Here is an 18133-nt window from a genome sequence, read left to right as displayed (position 1 = left end):
TTTTATTTGAAACTGGACCGGAAAAACGGTGTTAGAGTGGCTGCTGTATATAGTTTTAAATGGTTTATTGCACCTTCTTAAGTTGCACTTACATGGGGGGGAGGGTTGATAGAAGTTTTTAATCACAAAATCACAGGACTTTTTTTCTTTTGTAACTGAGCTTAAAAAAAAAGGGCTGCTTTTTTTGGTGGGGGCAGATGAAGGCTCACAGGAGCCCTTTCTTTTAGAGGGGACAAGTACCCTTCCTTAATATATTTCATTTGAGGAATGTATGAATCAACAGTTGCAGTTGACTGAAATGCTACTGGAATTTGAAAACTTGACTCTTTTCTTTCCTTCTTTCTTTCTTTTTCTTTTATTTTAATACTACTTGCCCCTCTTAGGGAAGCTGTGTGCCAAAGAACCAGTGTCATAACCCCTTCCTCCCTCCTGCTGAGCTGATGTTGCATTGTTGCATATCCCAGCTACTCTGTGGGTTTTGTGAAGCTGTGTGTGAAGTCTCTACCTCATTGTAGTATATGCAGGCAAGACTGCACTCTCCTACAACAGATGTGTGGAGTAAGCTGTGGTGTAGTTTTTTTGGCACATAATAAACACGTTGCAGCAGAATTCTGGCTTTGTCTTTGTATCTTGAGATGTGGGTGATAGATTCCTGAGAAAAACTTGTTTCCTTGGATTTTCTGTGGTGGGATTCTAGCCCAGGATGATGGTGGAACCATGTGGGAGACATTCTCTTGTGAGTTCTGGGTCTCTTCCATAGCCAAATGTACTTTTGGAGATGCCTCTCCAGTAGGTGGTTGCTTCATGTAAGAAGCTCTCACACTGAAGTTTCTTGCAGCCTCCACATGAAGCTTGGAAGATGTGCAAGTACATCTGCCCAGGTGTCAGGAGCCACTTGTTCTTATCTTCTGTGAGCCCTTGCATGTTTTTTCTTTTTAACAAAAAAAAAAAAAAATTTTTTTTTTTTTTTTTTTTTTTTTTTTTTAGTTGGACACAAAACCATTATTTTTTTCTTTATGTGGTGCTGAGGATAGAACCCAGGGCCTAACACATGCTAGGCTAGTGCTCTACCATTGAGTCACAACCCCAGCCTCTGCAGGTTTCTTCCTGGGAGGCTTCTCAACCTCTTGAACTTGTCTATGCTGATAATTCAGCTTTTTGCTGGTCTTCAGGGAGCCCTATCACTGGACTCTTAACAGGTTTCCAGAACTTGGGACAGAGTCTCATGACTTTTTTTTTTTTTTTTTTTTTTCAGGTAGAGTAGGCTGAGCCCAGCTGTTTGATTCTTTAGGAGATTATGATTTAGTCTGAGGTATAGAGACCTGCAAACTGAAGCATCCCCTCTGTGAGGTGCAAGAGTTTATATTGGGTAGGGATGGGGAGACCCCTCAAACAAGACTGAGAGGTGATCTTGTACTTTGGGCCTGACAGTTTGGGTTAAACTTCATTGGAAGTTTACTGATAAAGGAAGCTCCTACAACTCTTGAGATTCTGACCCTTTTTGTATCCTCTTTAACTTTCCTGTACCATAGAGGCATCCCTGCTCCCCCCCACTTTTTTTGTCCACATGCTACTTTCAGGGTGAAGGCTTCCTGTCCTTTATCCTTCCATCTCCAATAAGTTGGAAATTTGGAGTGGCTGAGACAAGTTGAGGAATGTGGCATAGTCCTGGACTCTTTTACATCTAACCTGGCCTTTCTATAAGTTAAGTGTGACCTAAGACTCCCAAGCCCAGGGAGGAGACCTGGAGGAAGGAGGGCGGGGACGTCCCCTCCCCTCCCTAGGCTGATAAGGGCAAAAGGGACAAACTGCTGGTGGCTTCAGAAAGGCCTGATTTGGGGGATGGGTAAGGCAGAAACAGTCTGAAGACTGCAGTGGTGGGTAGAGGAAGGAGAAAACACTTTCACTTGTTGGGAGTGCTGCAGGTGAACTAGGACCCTAGTTTATTTAAATGAGAGCTTGCTCTGTGCCAGGCCCTGTTCTAGCACTAGGGATTAGCTAAACAAAAGGGCCCTTGCTGTCATGGGGCTCAGCCTTTGTTTCTTGACAGGTGCCTTAGCACTAAGAGCAGTATTAAAGGAGTACTGTACATAAATTGTAGGTAAAGACTGATAGTGTGTTTGAGCTAACGAAGAAATGAGAAAATTTCTCTTAGTACACCCATTGCTCCTCCAGATTAGATATGACAAATCTGACCCACAGACACAATGAGGTCCCTTGGAGGGGTGCCATCCCTTCCTCGTCTTCCCAAGCCTCAAACCTATTTTCGACCTGGAGTGTGTGGGAGAGGGGCATCTCTCCTGGTCCAGAGCTCATCCTAACAGGAACAGCATGACAAGGGCCCGGGCCACTAGGTAAAGCCAGAACGGAGGGGGGGGTAGCACCGCCCACTGGAGCCGGACGCGAAACACCCCGCTTCCGCCCCATGCCGCCAGAGGCCGCTGTGGTACTCCCGAGCGAATTCCGCGATTCTCGCCTGGGCGGAAGTGGCTTTCTGGCCGGCGCTTTATATTGCCTCTCTCTTACTTCCTGTTTCCTCTTTTGCCGGGACCCGCCAACATGGTAGGTGTTTTCGTTTGAGCGCTCGTTCCTCCTCAATCGTTGTCCATCCTCAGTTTTCCCGGACCCTGGCCCACAATGGGAGACTTTGAGCCAGTCGGACGCGGGTTCCCGTTAGGCTGGAATTGCGACGAGCGCGGTTCTTGTAGAGCTGGGGTTGCGGTCGGCGCTAGTTACTCCCGCCCGTCCAGGTTCACCTTTCTCCTGCGGTGATTCTGGTCCTTTAATCCGGACTTGCCAGCTTGCGAGTGACTTCGTCTCTGCCCGCAGGGCCGCGTTCGCACCAAAACTGTGAAGAAGGCCGCCCGGGTTATCATCGAGAAGTACTACACGCGCCTGGGCAACGACTTTCATACTAATAAGCGCGTGTGCGAGGAGATCGCCATTATTCCCAGCAAGAAGCTCCGCAACAAGATCGCAGGGTGAGTGAAGGCCTGGAAAAAGGTGCAGAACTGTGACCGCGGACTGGCGGTGGGAGTTGCCGTCCTCGGATTTGGGGAAGACTCCCCCCCCCCCATGGTTTTGTTAGCGCCAAGCTCCCTGGTACTCCAGAGGGAGTTGGAGGTTTGTTTTTGCAGATTTTGCTGGGATGTTCGGGTTATGACTGGCTGTCATGGTTAAGGTAATCGAAGTCAGATCTCTGGATGGACTTAAGTCTTACTTGGTTTTTATTTGCTTTTAATAAAAATTACTGTTGCTACTACTCAAAAAATTGGTAGAACTATGTGTGAGAAACCAAAGGAACAGAAATACTTCACTAAGGGGTTCTGAGTGGGAGGTTCTTCGATGAGGAATCCTCTTTTCTCTCTGGGAAAAGAACTAAAACTGATGTGTATCCAGATGTCCTGGGTACCAGTATAAGTCCAGTGTGTTCTTACTGTGTGTACTTATAGCTATGTCACACATCTGATGAAGCGGATACAGAGAGGCCCTGTGAGAGGTATCTCCATCAAGCTGCAGGAAGAGGAGAGAGAAAGGAGAGACAATTATGTTCCTGAGGTAAGTTTTTTGGATCTTTAGGTTTCTGGCTTCCAAAGGGACCTCCACTGAGAGTTTCAGGAGGCCTTTTACCAATGCACTCTCAATCAACTTGTAGGTGCCTATTAACTCCTGTTTGGTGGCCTTTTTTGTGACCTCTTGGAACCAGGTTAAGTCTGTTTTTCCACATGAAAGACCTCTTGCCCCTAACAGTATTTTTAAAATGCAAGTTCTGTCTTAATGGTTTTCTGAGTAGTCAATGGGGGCACAGGAAGATAAAAGCAGAACAGCTTTTTGGGGCCTCTTTTACTGCTACAACAGACTTGATCACTTTATGGGTTCCTAACCTCTCTCTCCAGCCCCAGTTCCCTCTTCTGGGTATGGGGAGGGGTTTGTTTTTTACTTCCTATCTGCTAATTTAAGAATGGGGGACAGTTGAGGTGAGGGAGAGCTCAGTGGTTGATATTTTCTGTCTGTCTCCCTTCTAGGTCTCTGCCCTGGATCAGGAGATTATTGAAGTAGATCCTGACACTAAGGAAATGCTGAAGCTTTTGGTGAGTGTCCCTTAGATTTCTAAAGTAAGAACTCCTTGGTCAGGATCCATAGTAGCTTTCTGCTATTTGTAATGGCAGTAGATCAAGTCCAAGGTCACAACTAGTAAATGGCACTAAACAGATTGCTTTTAAAGTGGTTTAGCTAGTATTGAGTGCTGGGTGGTTTGAGAATTGATTGAGTGCTCATCACAAGATAATCCCAATACAGTGGTATCCAGTATATCCTTCTTAGTTTCTTCCATTTTCTTTTTGGTTCTGTGGCTGACTTATCACATACACCCCCTTTGTTGAAGTCCTGCCTCACTCCTTGGGATACTGAATGTTTGAATGCTCATCTAAGAAATGAGCTGTGATCTCACTTGTAGATACACACCAGGCACTACTTAGATGGTTGACAGCTATTTTCAGTACAATTTGATAATGTTTCTCTTTGGCTTATCTTTGTCCTTTCACATTAAGTTGGTGAAAGTAGCATGGGCCTCAAAAGTCTTTCTTGCTGTTGGTGACTTCAAGCTTCTCCCCTCTCCATTTCTTACCTTTAAATGTTAAATCATTCAAAAAGAGTAAAAAAAATGGACTCCTATGTGCCTAACACCCAGTGACTGCTGTGGGCTGTGAACCTTTCCCTTCTGAAATAACCTTTGTTTGAAATGCAGCTTTTTATTTTTTTTCCCCCTTGTTTGAACTGTAAAATGGGTTTTTGAGAATGAAATGGGAGAATGAAGCAGGCCCTAATCTGGCCCTGCTTCTACTTTCCTTGGTAACTTGTATTCCTGGTGTTGAACTTTTGCCTGAAGCTGGTCCTGAAAAGGACGTTTTGTGTCATGGAGGATTTGTTCCAGTAACACCCCACTGTAATAAAATCTGGATGCTAGGTGGCATATTTGCATTCTGTCCTGTACTTTAAGTCATCTTTAGATTATACCTAGTGTCAAATCTATGTCAGTTGTTATGCAGTATTGTTTAGGGAATAATGACCTAATGAGCATATATGTTCAGACAGATTGTGTTTTTTCCTGAATACTTTTAACCATGTTTGGTTGGATCCATGGATATGGAGAGCAAATCCTATTCTCAAAGGATGGGTCTTGTCTAGGGCACGAGTCAGCCATCTAGTGGGTAGAAGCCAGGGGATGCTGGCATACTTTCAGAGTGCAGAGTAGTACCCTCTAACATATCTAGGCCAGTGTATCTGTAGTACCAAATTTAATAAGCACTGTTTTGGTATGAAAATGAGTTGTGAAAACAAGAAGAGCTGCATGGCAGGTTTGTGAAAGTTAGAAACAGTGGTTTAAGCAGAGATTTTAAGTAGCTAGGCATTGTTGAAGAAAGGTCACTAGTGGAAAGTGGAAGTCTCCTAACAGCCAACTGCTCAAGAAGAGGGGTTCTTCAGATACTGCCTAGACCTTCCTCAGTGTTATGGCCCTAGCAGCAGAAGACATTTTTTGTGCTGAGTCCCACCAGTCTAACTACATACTGATGGGGGCTGGCAGCACAGTGTTGCTATGGGGCAGACCCACAGATCTCACCTGTTCAGCTCACATTGAATCCGTTTTGTTGTTCCAGGACTTCGGCAGTCTCTCCAACTTGCAGGTCACTCAGCCTACTGTGGGGATGAATTTCAAAACACCACGTGGAGCTGTTTGAATCTTTCTGCTATGCTGTAATATTTTCAATAAACCTGGGAAAACAACTTTGCCTGTGTCATCTGTGGTGTTGGGTGTGGATGGAGTTAACTGCTGGCAGTTGCTTGAGATTTCAAGGAGCCATCTCCTATGATTTAGGAGTGGGTTCACCTGAATTCAGTAAAGGAGAAAATGTTAGCTGGATTCCTAGTACTAAGAAGAGGTGAATGTGTGTACTGAAGCCTGAAGGGAGGTCTGGGGCATGTCCAGAGGCTGCAATGCTTTTGTCAGTTTCCTCTTTCATGCCCTGGGTCTTTGCTCTTTACCCTCTTAAGAATACACATAAATTGAGCCAACTTGTTCAGTTTCAGAGGTTAAAAACTGATTTCTCACACCAGGGTTAGTGAGGTTGGTTTGTGTGCTGTGAATTCTTAAGGGGGGAAAAGGGTGTGTCCTTTGGTTTGTAGGGAGAGGCAGAGCTCACTATACAGTCCCAGTTGCTCTACGGGCTTTGGCAGATATAAAACTGTGGGTCTTCCTATCAATGTAGCTGAGCTGGGCTGGTGTGAGCTCCTGAGTATAAGGTTTGGGCTTTGTGTGTTTGGGAGAGCTGTTCAGCTTGGTGCCCAGGCTAATCCCCATTTATGTGTGGCCAAGATTACTTGGCAAGGAAGTGGCAAAACTGGGATTTGGATCCAGGTCAGGCAGGCTCCCAAGCTGCTCTTTACTGGTTTTGTATATCTGCTTGTCAGGCAGATACAATAATTTTTAAATTACTTTGAAACATTTGCTCTTATTTTTCCCCAATTGCTTTATCATAGTCTTTTTTACATTTTTGAGGCAGGGTCTAAGTTGCAGAGGGCCTCACCTCATTGCTGAAGCTGGCTTTGAACTTGGAATCCTCCAGCCTCAGTCTCCCCAGCTGCTGAGACTACAGGCATGCACTGTTGTGTGTCTCAAACACATGCACTTTTTTCCCCAGACCCATTTGAAGTTTAAGTTGGAGATGTGCAGTTACCTTCCAAATAGTTTTACTAAGACTGATCTTTAAGGTAGCTACAATACAATTCTCAAAATTTGAAATGTTGATAAAATGCTATTATCTAGTCCACAATCAAAATTTTGCAAGTTTTCCCAACAATGTCCTTTATGATTTTTTTTCCTCATCCACCATCACTGTACCTAGTTTTCATGTTCCTTCTGCCTCCTGTCTTTCATGACTGACATCAGATTTTGTTGTTGGGTATTGAGATTGAACTCTGGCACTCGACCATTGAGCCACATTCTCAGCCTTGTTTTGTATTTTATTTAGACAGGGTCTCACCGAGTTGCCTAGCATCTTGCTTTTGCTGAGGCTGGCTTTGAGCTTGTGATCCTCCTGCCTCAGCCTCTCCAGCCTCTGGACATCAGATTTTGAAAAATATTGGCCAGTTTTGTAGAATGTCCTTCAATTTGGGCACGTTTAATGTTCCCTCACAGTATGACCTAGTTTAGTGTTTTCTGTAGGAATGCCACAAAAATGATGTTCTTGGAGCTCCTGTTGAGAGACAGACTTTGTTACCTGTTTAATGATGTCTGAGCACTTGGTTTGAGGTTTATTGTAGATTTCCACAGTAAACTTGTTCCCCTTTTTTAAATTGGTAAATTGTGAGATATTTTTGAGGCTTATGATCCTGTTCATCTTTTACTATTTTTGGTACCTGTTGATATTCCAACTCCATCATTATACAGTATTTTGTAATGAGCTTTTTCCCTTACTTATTCACAGCTAGCTTTGGTTTACATTTTTTTCTTTTGGTGTGGAGGTCAACTGTTCTCACCTAAATACATAAAGGAGCTTCCCCCACTAGGGTCTCCCACAGGTGGCTCATGAGGCTGAGGCAGGAGGATCGAGAGTTCAAATCCAGCCTCAACTAAGCAACTCAGTGAGACCCTGTCTCTAATAAAATACAAAATGGGCTGGGGATGTGTCTCAGTGGTGGATTGCCCAAAACAAAACAAAAACCAATAAAATGTGAAACTGGTAAACTAGCTACTGCTTATTTTTGCCTTGCTCTTCCACTGGGGGGCAGCATCACCGTTATTTTGCACATCCTGACTCCACCTGTAAGACCTTTCCTGCTGGATAACTTGGCTGCAGGTTAGGGAGTTGAAGAAAGAGGGGCCCAGGTGACTGCATTAGGGGAGGGCAAAGCAGCTGTTACTAGTGCCCCAGCAGGATGGATAACCTCTCTAGGCCTCAGTTCTTTCACCTGTAGTACAGGATTAATAATAATACTCATTAGAGCTCCCTCCCCACCCCAGTGGATTTTAAGCAGCTGGCTAGGCCTCTCCCCCAGGGCTGCTTCACACAGATGTCTGGGTGGCGCTGGATGTGAAACTGCAGGAGTGCTGTCCCTCCCAGGTTCTTTGGGTCAGAATAATGCTTGTGGCATAATATGGACTGCAGAGTCTTCTGCTTCTGTGTCAGGGATGTTCTGCTCCTTGAAATTCTGTAAATGCCCCAGAAACTTTCTAGGTAGTATTTCTTTTCTACCTATATCATTCTTGGTTGTTTTCAGCAAAGAAAAACAACTCAGATAAAAGTGAACCTAAGATGTGTATGTTTTTTAAAACTCAATGAGGGAACTAAGAAGGTGTTATCTGTTCAAAGGAGAAGGACAAACTTATTTACAGTAAAGGGATGTAGAAATAAATGTAGTGGACACAACTAACTTCTTCCACAATGAGGATGTCAACTGAAGCGCTAACTGAAGAATTTTATTTGCATGGATCTAGGCAAGAATCATCTACAACTGAAAGGTACAGATCTATAGGATCCCAGTTGCAACCCAGGTTATTGTTTAACTGTGCATGGTGTTTCACTGAAGCATGTTTCCCCCATATTTGTAAATTCACATTTGCTCTCTGTATTACTTATGTCAAGACTTTTAATTTTACTATAATAGTAAATAGTGTTCTCTTGTAATTGACTATCTCATGCATCATTTTTTGATGTTTTCTTTTCTAAATTAGTCAAATGCGTGAAAGTCACAGTGAGAAATATGACTAATGCTCATTTCCTTTTTATTTACAACTGCAGAGGTCAGCTAACTGGCTGGTTTATATATGAACTTTGATATAAGAATGGCTTTATCCATTTCTGAAAGTTTAAAAAAAATGAGTGAGTTTAAAAAAATGAACTACCACTGGGGGTGTAGCTCAATGGTAGAGTCTTGCCTAGCATGCTATCCTGAGTTTAATCCCTAGCATCCCCCCCTCCAAAAAAAAAAAAAAAAGTGCTAAATCCTTATCATCCTACCAAAAATGGAAAAAACTGGACTTGGAATGTCATGAGCTTTTGAGTGGATTATTGGTTGGACAGGCAAAGAAAGCTATTTACTGATAGTGAAGAAATTTTTCCAGAGAAAATAAACTCATCTTAAGACTATTTGCCATTGGAGAATGGTTGCCTCAAGAGCTAAGAATACTGGGAATAATATAATAGCCAATTTAAAAATGAGGCAAATTATTTTGACTGCTTTTGACAGATCAAAAGATGTTACTAGACCAGCTTGGGTGTTTATTCAAGGAGTCAATGTCAACTTTGAAGAGATGGAAAATTAGCCTCTATAACTGGTCTTTATGGAATAGCTTTGAGTCAGAATATTGTTGAAGGTGAGAAATAGGCCGGGTATGATCACACATGCCTGTAATTCCAGTGTTTCAGGAAGCTGAAGCAGGAGGATTGCAAGTTCAACACAGACTTAGTAGTTTAGTAAGACTTTGTCTCAAAATTTTAAAAATGCAGAGGAGGACTGGGGATGTAGCTTCTTAGAGGTAGAGCACTCCTGAGTTAAATCCCCAGTATCCCCCTTCCCCAAAATAAAAAAAATAAAGTTGATAAATCACTAATTCAGTATAACTTACCCTGAAGTGGGAATCTGCTGAACTGTGTTAAAACTAATGGTAGCAAAAATTTATGTGGAGCAGAAAAAAGCTTATTTGGAGAAATTATACCTGTAAAAGTGTAAGGTGGTTAAAACCTATGGTGACTCATTGTATTATTCAGCAAATATTTTAAGGAAAATAGCTAAATCTGCTATGTATAAAGAACAATAAACTTCATTCACTCTTATGGACTGAACAAAATTTGTGAATTTGATGATAACTTTTAATTGTAATAAAATATATGTAACAGTATAATTTTGATAAAGTTTAAGTGTACAGTTCAGTGGTAGTGTAATACATTTATAATGTGGTATTACTTGCTGTACTCAAAATTTCCTCCCCATCACCAATAAAAACTGATCCACTAAATATCTCCTCATTTCCTTTTCTCTCCAATCACAGGTAGCCTCTAGTGCTTTCTACCTCTATGGATTTTCCTATTCTAGGCACTTTATATAAGTGGAATTATGCAATATTTGTCGTTCTGTGCCAGAATTCTTTCACTAAGCATAAAATATTTTTAAGGTCCATCAATGTTGTTAACATATATTGAAATTATATTCTTTTTGTCTCTGAGTATAGTACAATGTGTTTATTCGTATTTCTCTTGTATTGCTTGTTAAAATATGTATTTGAAATGCTGATTTCAATGTTTTGGGTACTGACACTTGACTCAGAGTGGAATTGCTGGGCATATGTTAATTTTTATTTCTAAGTATTCCTAAGAAGTATTTGTACGACTATTTACTTTTTTAAGACAGTTTAGGCAATTTGTATATTTCTAGAAATTTGTCCATTTCATTTAGCTTCAAGTTTTTAGTGTATACTTAATAGTTTTCTCTGGTAATTCTTTTTATTTCTTTGTTCAGTAAAAATGTCCCTGCTTTCATTTTTTTTTAAATTGTTTTGGTACCAGGGATTGAACCCAGGGGTGCTTTACCACTGGGCTAGATTCCCAGCCCTTTTTATTTGTTTGTTTTAATTTAGAGGTATGGTCTCCATAAACATTATGGCCTTCCTCTCAAACTTGTGAACCTCCTGCCTTAGCCTTCTGAGCTGCTGGGATTACAGATGTGAGATACCATGCCCAGCCTTGCTTTCATTTCTGATTGTAGTTATTTGTATCTTTTCTTTTTTGAGAGTTTAGCTAGAGATATATCAAAATTGATCTTTTGAAAGAATAGACTTTTGGTTGTATTGATCTCTCTTGCTTTTCCATGATCTGTTTTATTTTGTTTCTTCCTCTTTCCATCCTTTTCTTACTTTTGCCCTCCCTTTCTTCCTTCTTCCTTAACTTTAGGCTTAGTTAGCCTTTTGTGGGGAGGGTATGGGGGTCAGGGTATGGGTACTTGGGATTAAACCACCAATCTGTACCCCAAACTAACTGTGTAAAGTTATTTTGTTGACTTGAGATCTTTCTTCTTTCTTTATGTGGGCATATTGTCCCCCTGATCATACTGCCTTTTCTGTATCCTCTAAGTTTTGATATGTTGTGTTTTCATTTTTATTTGTCTCCAAGTATATTCTCATTTCTTTTGTGATTTCTCTGATCTATTAGTTGTCCGAGGACATGTTGTTTATTTGTCGAATCCTTATGAATTTTCTAGTTTTTCCTATTGTTAATATTTAGCCTCATTCCAATGTGATCAGAAAAGATACTTAGTATGATTTCAAACTTAAAATTTATTAATACTTGTTTGGTCTATCCTAGAGAATTTTCCATGTACACTTAAGAAAATATATACTCTGCTATTGGGTGGAATTTTTTAATATCTTTTCAAAAAATGTGTATAACATCAAGTTTAATTAAAAGAATCAGATCCTCATCCTAGGATGAGATGGGATAGTCTAGGTTGTTCACATCAACTGGGACATCTGTCTCTTATTGGTGAGTTAGGAGAAAGATAATAAGGCAGAACATATACTGTTCCACAGGTTTCCAATCAAGAGGGATGTACACAATTTCCATTCACATTTCATTGCCAAGGTAGTCACCGTGGGTCTGCACAGATGTAATAGTTGACCTGTGCTTCCATGTGGCTTCTTTCTCATCCTCCTGCAGAGTGGCTTGAACTCTCATATGGTGGTCTCAGTGCTCTTACTGAGAAGTAGTATTCCTGCTGCTTGAATCACAAGCCATGGAGCTACTAGGAATGCAGCCTTCCTCTAACCCATCATCTTGAATCTGCCTCTATTTATATCTTGAAGCCTTGTGAGTTTTTAGTATTGTTCAAGCTACTATATCTTTACTGACCTTTTATCTCACTACTGTATCCATTATTAAAAGTGGGGAGCCAGGTGTGGTGTTGCATTCCTATAATCCCAGTGACTCATGATTTAAAGGCCAGCTTCAGCAACTTAGTGAGACCCTGTCTCTAAATAAAATATTTAAAAAGGGCTGGGGATGTGGCTCAGTGTTTAAACACCCCTGGGTTCAATCCCCTGCATGCACACGTGCACACACACACACACACACACACACAAAGTGCAAAAAAAAAATAAAGTGGTGCACTGAAGTTTACAACAATTATTATAGAATCACCTTTCCCTTTAATTCTGTCAATATTTGTTACATGTTTGGAAATCTGATGTCTGGTGCATATATTCTTATAATTGCTATATCCTCTTGGTGAACTGACTCCTGTATTAATATATAATGTCCTTTTGTCCCTTATAATAGTTTTTTGACATAAAGCTTATTTTGTCCAATATAGTATAGCAACATTAGCTTTCCTTTGGTTACTATCTGTATGGAATATCTTTTTCGATCTTTTTGAATCTAAAGTGTGTTTCTTGAAGACAGCATATTGTTGGTTCTTTTTTTAAATATCCATTCTGGTTATTCTTTATATTTGATTTGGATAGTTAAAGAATTCTGCCATTTTCTATGTTTTTTTGTATATCTTTTTGTCTTTCATTTCCTTCTCTATTTGTATTTAGTTGACTCTCAGTAGTGAATCATTTTTTATTTCTTCCTTATTTCCTTTTGTGAGTATATTCTATTGATATTTTCTTTGTGGTCAGTGTAAAGTTACTTTTAACATCTTGTTGGGGTTTGTATCTTAATGTTTCCCAGAAGCCCATGTGTTTAAAGCTTGATACCCAATGCAGCAGTATTCAGAGATAGGGCCTTTGGGAGTGCTTGGAATATCTGACATCAGTGGAATCCACTTATGAACTCATAGCTTAATGAACTATTGTGAAATAGCAGAGATTTAAAACAATAGGGCCTGGTTGGAGGCAGTAGGTTATTGAGGGTGTGCATTTGTCCCTGGCCCCTCTGTCTCTTTTTCTGCTTCACAGGTTCCATGAGGTAAACAGCGTCCTCTGCCATATGCTCCCATTGCCATGATGTTCTGCCTCACCATAGGCCCAGAAGCAACTGGGCCAACCATGGACTGAAACCTCTGAAATGGTGAGCCAAAATAGACATTTCATACTATTAGTTGAATTATGTCAGGTATTTTGTCACAGTGATAAAAAACTGACTAAAACATCTGTATTAACTTAGTAGGACTGCCATAACAAAATACTATAGAATTGGTGGATGAAACAACAGAAATTTATTTTCTTACTATTCTGGAGGCTAGAAGTTAGAGAATCAAATGTCAGTAGAAGAATTTCTTTCAGTACTTTAAATATGCCATCCCACTGCCTTCCAGCTTCCATATCTGAGGTCTGGTGCATATATCCGATGAAAAATTGACTGCTAATCTTATATGATCCCTTGTACATCAAGATTGCATCATGTCTTGCCAATTTTAAGATTCTACGTTATGCTGGGCATAGTGGCACATACCTGTAATCCCAGCGGCTCAGGAGGCTGAGGCAGGAGGATCGCAAGTTCAAAGCCAGCCTCAGCAAAAGTGAGGCACTAAGTGACTCCATGAAATCCTGTCTTTAAATAAAATACAAAGTAGGGCTAGAGATATGGCTCAGTAGTCAAGTGTCCCAAGTTCAATCTGGTACCCCAAAAGAATCTATCTTTGGCTTTTGGCAGACTGAGTATGATGTGTCTCAATGTGTTTTATTTTACTTGTAGATTCATGGATTTATATATTCATGTCTTTCAACAAATTTGCAACCCAAGACTTTTTAACTTTTCTATTTTTTTTTCTTTATTTAAAAAATTTTATTTTCAGTCAAATACTATTTATTCATCGGGTATTTTGTTGAAGTTATTTATCTTATTGTATAAATATTTTAGATATAATTTAAATACAGTGAGTATTTTTGTATAAGTTAAAATGTTTTCATTCCCTATGAGTAATCAATCACTTGGAACCTATGGGGCTAGTTCATAATATATTTGATTTTTTTTCTTTTTGTGTTCATTATAGCTAGCAGATCCTCTTTTGGAGGAGGACAGTGACTAGTTTTCTTTTTTTTAAGTTTCTGGGCTAGGGTACAGTATTCCTTTGGGTTGATGAAGCCCTTGTGTGATATTATGAATATGTATTTGGTCTTTGATCCATTCCTGACATACAACTCCCAGAAGACTTGGAAGCCAGGTTCCATGGCACAGGCCTGTAATCCCAGTGATTCAGGAGGCTGAGGCAGGAGGACTGCAAGTGTGAGGCTTGCCTCAGGAATTTAGTAAAACCCTAATTCAAATAAAAAGGGCTGGGGGATGTAGTTTTGTAGTATAGTACACTTGGGTTCAATGCCCAGCACTAGCCAGCCCCACAGCACACAGAAGACTTGAAACATCCGGAGTTATGAATATCTTTTTGTATGCTAATGAGATGACTGGTAGCTGAAGGTCGCTAAATAACTCCAAGATGGGGCTAGTCACCGAAAAGACATGATATTCCTTGGCTCATAGATGCATCATTGCCATCCTCTATCTTCACACAGTAGGACTTCTATCCCTGTGCCCCAGTCTGCAGGGAAGGGAGAGGGACTGAAGGTTAATTTGATCACCAATGGCCAAGGATTTAATCAGTTATGACTATGTAATGAAGCTTTCAAAAAACCTCAGAGGACTTGGAAACCCAGCCAAATGTGGGGTTTCCCAAAGGGTGATATACCTAGAGAGTGAATGGAAGCTTCTGCACTCTTTCTCTCATACTTTGCCCTTTGCATCTCTTCCATTTAGTTATTCTATTTATTTAACATTTAATTTAACATCCATTTTATCTCTATTTTTCCTTTGGGTTACTATGACTTATAATTGTTTTCTTCTAAATGTTTTATCGTTTTAGCTCTTTCATTGGGTGCTTGATCCATTTGTATTAATTTCTGTAAGAGGTGTGAGATAGGAGTCCAGCTCCTCTCTGTGGGTGATATCCAGTTATCCCAGCCCCTTTATTGAAGACTGCCTTTTTCCACTGAGTGGTCTCTGTTATGGTCAGCCAACCATAATGTCAAGGTTTGTTTGTGGACTCTCAGTTCTGTTCCATATCACAAAGTCTTGTTTACTGTAGCTTTATAATAAAATTTGAAATTTCAGTGTGAGTCCTACAACTTTTTTTCTTGTTTTCTTAATCAGGGTTTCCCTTTTTCCTCACGTGAGTTTTTAGCATCAGCTTGCCAATTTCTTTCCCTCTCCACTCCCCCTGCCCCCCAACCCCCTTTTTTTCTCTCACCTTCCTCTCAGGGTTTTGCCATGTTTCTCAGTCTGGTCTCTAAACTTGTGGGCCTAGGTGATCCTCCCACCCCAGCCTCCTGAATAACTGAGATTATAACAGTGTGCCCAGTTTAGCTTGCTAATTTCTGCAATAAAGGTAAACCGGACTTTTAATAGGGATTGCATTGGATTTGTAGATCAATTTGGGAACTTTATTCTGGTGCTGTTGATGCAAAGTAGACCACAAAATAAATAGCTTAAATCAATATAAATATATTGTCTCAGAATTCTCTGGGCTGGAAATCCACAGTTAAGGTATGTCCAGGGCAGTGCTCCCTCTGAAATTTGTATGGGAATCTGTTTCTTCTTCGTTTCTGGTGTTTTGCCAGCAATTTTGATATTCCTTGGTTCATAGATGCATCATTGCCATCCTCTGTCTTCACACAGCATTCTTGTGTCTCTCTGTTTTTTCACATGGGTCTTTTTTTTTTTTTTTTTAATGAGGACACTAATCATAGTGGATCAGGAGCCCACCCTACTCTAGTATGAGCTTATCTTAACTAATTACATCTGCCAATAGTCCTAAATGAGGTCATTTAGAGATACTGAAGTTAGGACTTTGTCCATTTCATGTTTTTGTAACAGAATACCACAGACTAGGTGATTTATAATGAGCAGAAAGTTATTTGACCAGGGTTCTGGAAGTTGGGAAATTCAGGAACCTGATGCTGGCATCTGGTAAAGTCTTTATCCATCATTTCATGATGGAAGATGGAAGAGCAAAAGAGGAGGCCAAGTTTGCTTTTATAACAACCCGCTTTCATTGTCTCCTGCAATGACATTTATCCCTTCATGGTAGCAAAGCCCTCTTGACCCAATTACCTGTCCAAGTTTCTGGCTCTCAACACTGTTGTACTGGGTGTTAATTTTCTAGCAAATGAACTATGGGGACACATTCAGACCACAGCTGACTTCAGCATATCATTTTTTTGTGGAAACTTCAAAACCAAATTCAAAACAATTCAAACCATATCAGGGATTATGGCCATTTTAGTAATATTAAGTCTTCCAATCTGAACAGGGTATGTCTTTATATTTATTTCTTTTCAGCGATGTTTAGTAGCTTTCACTATACAAGTCTTACACTTCTTTATTCCTGAATAGTTTTATTCATTTTGATGCTATTGTTAATAGAGTTATTCTTAATTTCATTTTTGTAGTGATCATTAATAGTATATAGAAATGCAACTGACTTTTTGCTGATTACGGTGGCGTATGCCTGTAATCCTAGCAACTTGGGAGGCTGAGGCAGGAGGACTGCAAGTTTTAGGCCAACCTGGGCAACTTATAAGGATATAGCTTAGTGATAGGGAACCTGAGTTCAATCCCTGATATCAGGAAAAAAAGAAAAGAAATAACAACTTTTTTAAAAGTAAAACAAAATGTATTACATGTATAGTTCAAGTTATTCTTATAGTAGTGTCCGTTGCACACTTCTGTGTCCATTTGTAAGATATTACCTTGTTGTATACATCTTATAATCTATGGCATGAAGGGCTATCTGGATTTGGATGATATAGCAGTAAACAAGTAGGTAAAAGAACTTTTGACCACTGTCATCTTAGTGTATCAAGACAAATACTGCTATTACTGATAATATTTGGGTGACAAATTCTTATAAATGCAACCTTAGATGCTTTGAAGGGATAATTTGTAGAAAAATGAGTTGTCAGCATCAGTATACTGCCTTGATATGGACTGTTATTAGATCCCATAATTGTGACTTGCCAGTGAAAAACAACATCCCTAACTGGACCTACAGAGCATTGTATTGATCTTAGACCAAATCACTAAGATCCTTATTCATCTATTTTAGTGTCATACTCTGTACATTTCATCTGGTTCTTCACTATTTCAGTGTGTGCTCACATGTATGGCTGAAATTCTTGATTATTGATTATTCTAGTGGTAGGGAAGGACTGTCTCTTGGTCTCACCCAGGCTCTGCCAGACTTAGTTACATTTACAGGAGGACTGGGACCTCCTTCAAGCTGCAGCCTTGGCTTCTCCCCTGAGGCAACTGTTACCTCCCTGACCCTCCAGGGCTCATGCACAAAACAGTCAGGAGATCTTCAATTGATTTTTACCAATTGCTTCCCCCCCCCCCCACCCAGTACTGGGATTGAATACAGGGTTGCTTTATCATTGAACTACATCCCCCACCCTTTTCAAAACATTTTAATCTTCTGAGACAGCATCTTGCTATGTTGCCCAGGCTGGCCTTGAACTTGTGATCCTCTTGGCCTCAGGCTTCCAAGTCTCAGATTCAGGTTTATACCACCACACTCAAATTTATCTGTTGCCATTTTATCCTGAAGTCTTGCTACATCTGATTATTAACTCTAATGGTTTTTATATGTAGATTTATTAAGGTTTTCTATATATATAAGAGATCTTGCTATTTTCAAATAAATATAGTTGTAATTTTTCCTTTCTAATCTAAATACCTCTTACTACATCTTCTTGCCTAATTGCTTTGTTGGTGAATTGTTAGACCAGGACGCAAGAAAAGACCACTGACTCCAATTAAAATCAAATTAAAGCAAGCTTATTATTTCGACCAGCCGGGCTGTCTCTCCCTCCCAAAACGGCGGAACAAGACAGCCCCGAGGCTTCTTTGTGGCCCAGTTTTATAGCCCAAAAAGTTACACAAAGGAGGGTTACAGATAACAACACTCTGAGGAGCGTAACACAAGTTTACATTTTTGCTGGCCCCGGCATCAGAATTTATGGAGATCTTAGAGACTCAGAGAGGGTCATTATCCGGCCAGGGAAGGCCAGAATTTATGAGGCGTCACTAAGGTTTAGGAAAGGGTTGTTATCTGGTCAGGGAAAACTGGACATGGGTGAGTTCAGGGC

The 18133-nt window shown here is 40.4% G+C and overlaps 1 protein-coding gene across 1 annotated transcript; it reads left to right on the top strand.

The window, feature by feature from the left end:
- Positions 1 to 2389: 2389 nt before the first annotated feature.
- On the top strand, positions 2390 to 5784 carry RPS17 (ribosomal protein S17). Its single transcript, XM_081288781.1, has 5 exons — positions 2390 to 2562; positions 2830 to 2981; positions 3453 to 3558; positions 4026 to 4091; positions 5658 to 5784. The coding sequence occupies exons 1-5, from the start codon at positions 2560 to 2562 to the stop codon at positions 5736 to 5738; spliced, it is 408 nt and encodes a 135-aa protein (XP_081144907.1). The 5' UTR covers positions 2390 to 2559; the 3' UTR covers positions 5739 to 5784.
- Positions 5785 to 18133: the final 12349 nt, after the last annotated feature.

This window comes from Spermophilus citellus, assembly GCF_964194105.1.
Source record: "Spermophilus citellus genome assembly, chromosome: 4".
Lineage (NCBI taxonomy): Eukaryota > Metazoa > Chordata > Mammalia > Rodentia > Sciuridae > Spermophilus > Spermophilus citellus.
The sequence above is the reverse complement of the archived record's forward strand: the minus strand, read 5'-3'. Positions and strand labels throughout refer to the sequence as shown.

Excerpts from the sequence above, each read along its gene's own strand:
- RPS17 (XM_081288781.1), top strand. Across the intron at positions 3,559-4,025 it reads GAGACAATTATGTTCCTGAG|GTCTCTGCCCTGGATCAGGA; the intron begins GTAAGTTTTTTG and ends TCTCCCTTCTAG. Across the intron at positions 4,092-5,657 it reads AGGAAATGCTGAAGCTTTTG|GACTTCGGCAGTCTCTCCAA; the intron begins GTGAGTGTCCCT and ends TTGTTGTTCCAG.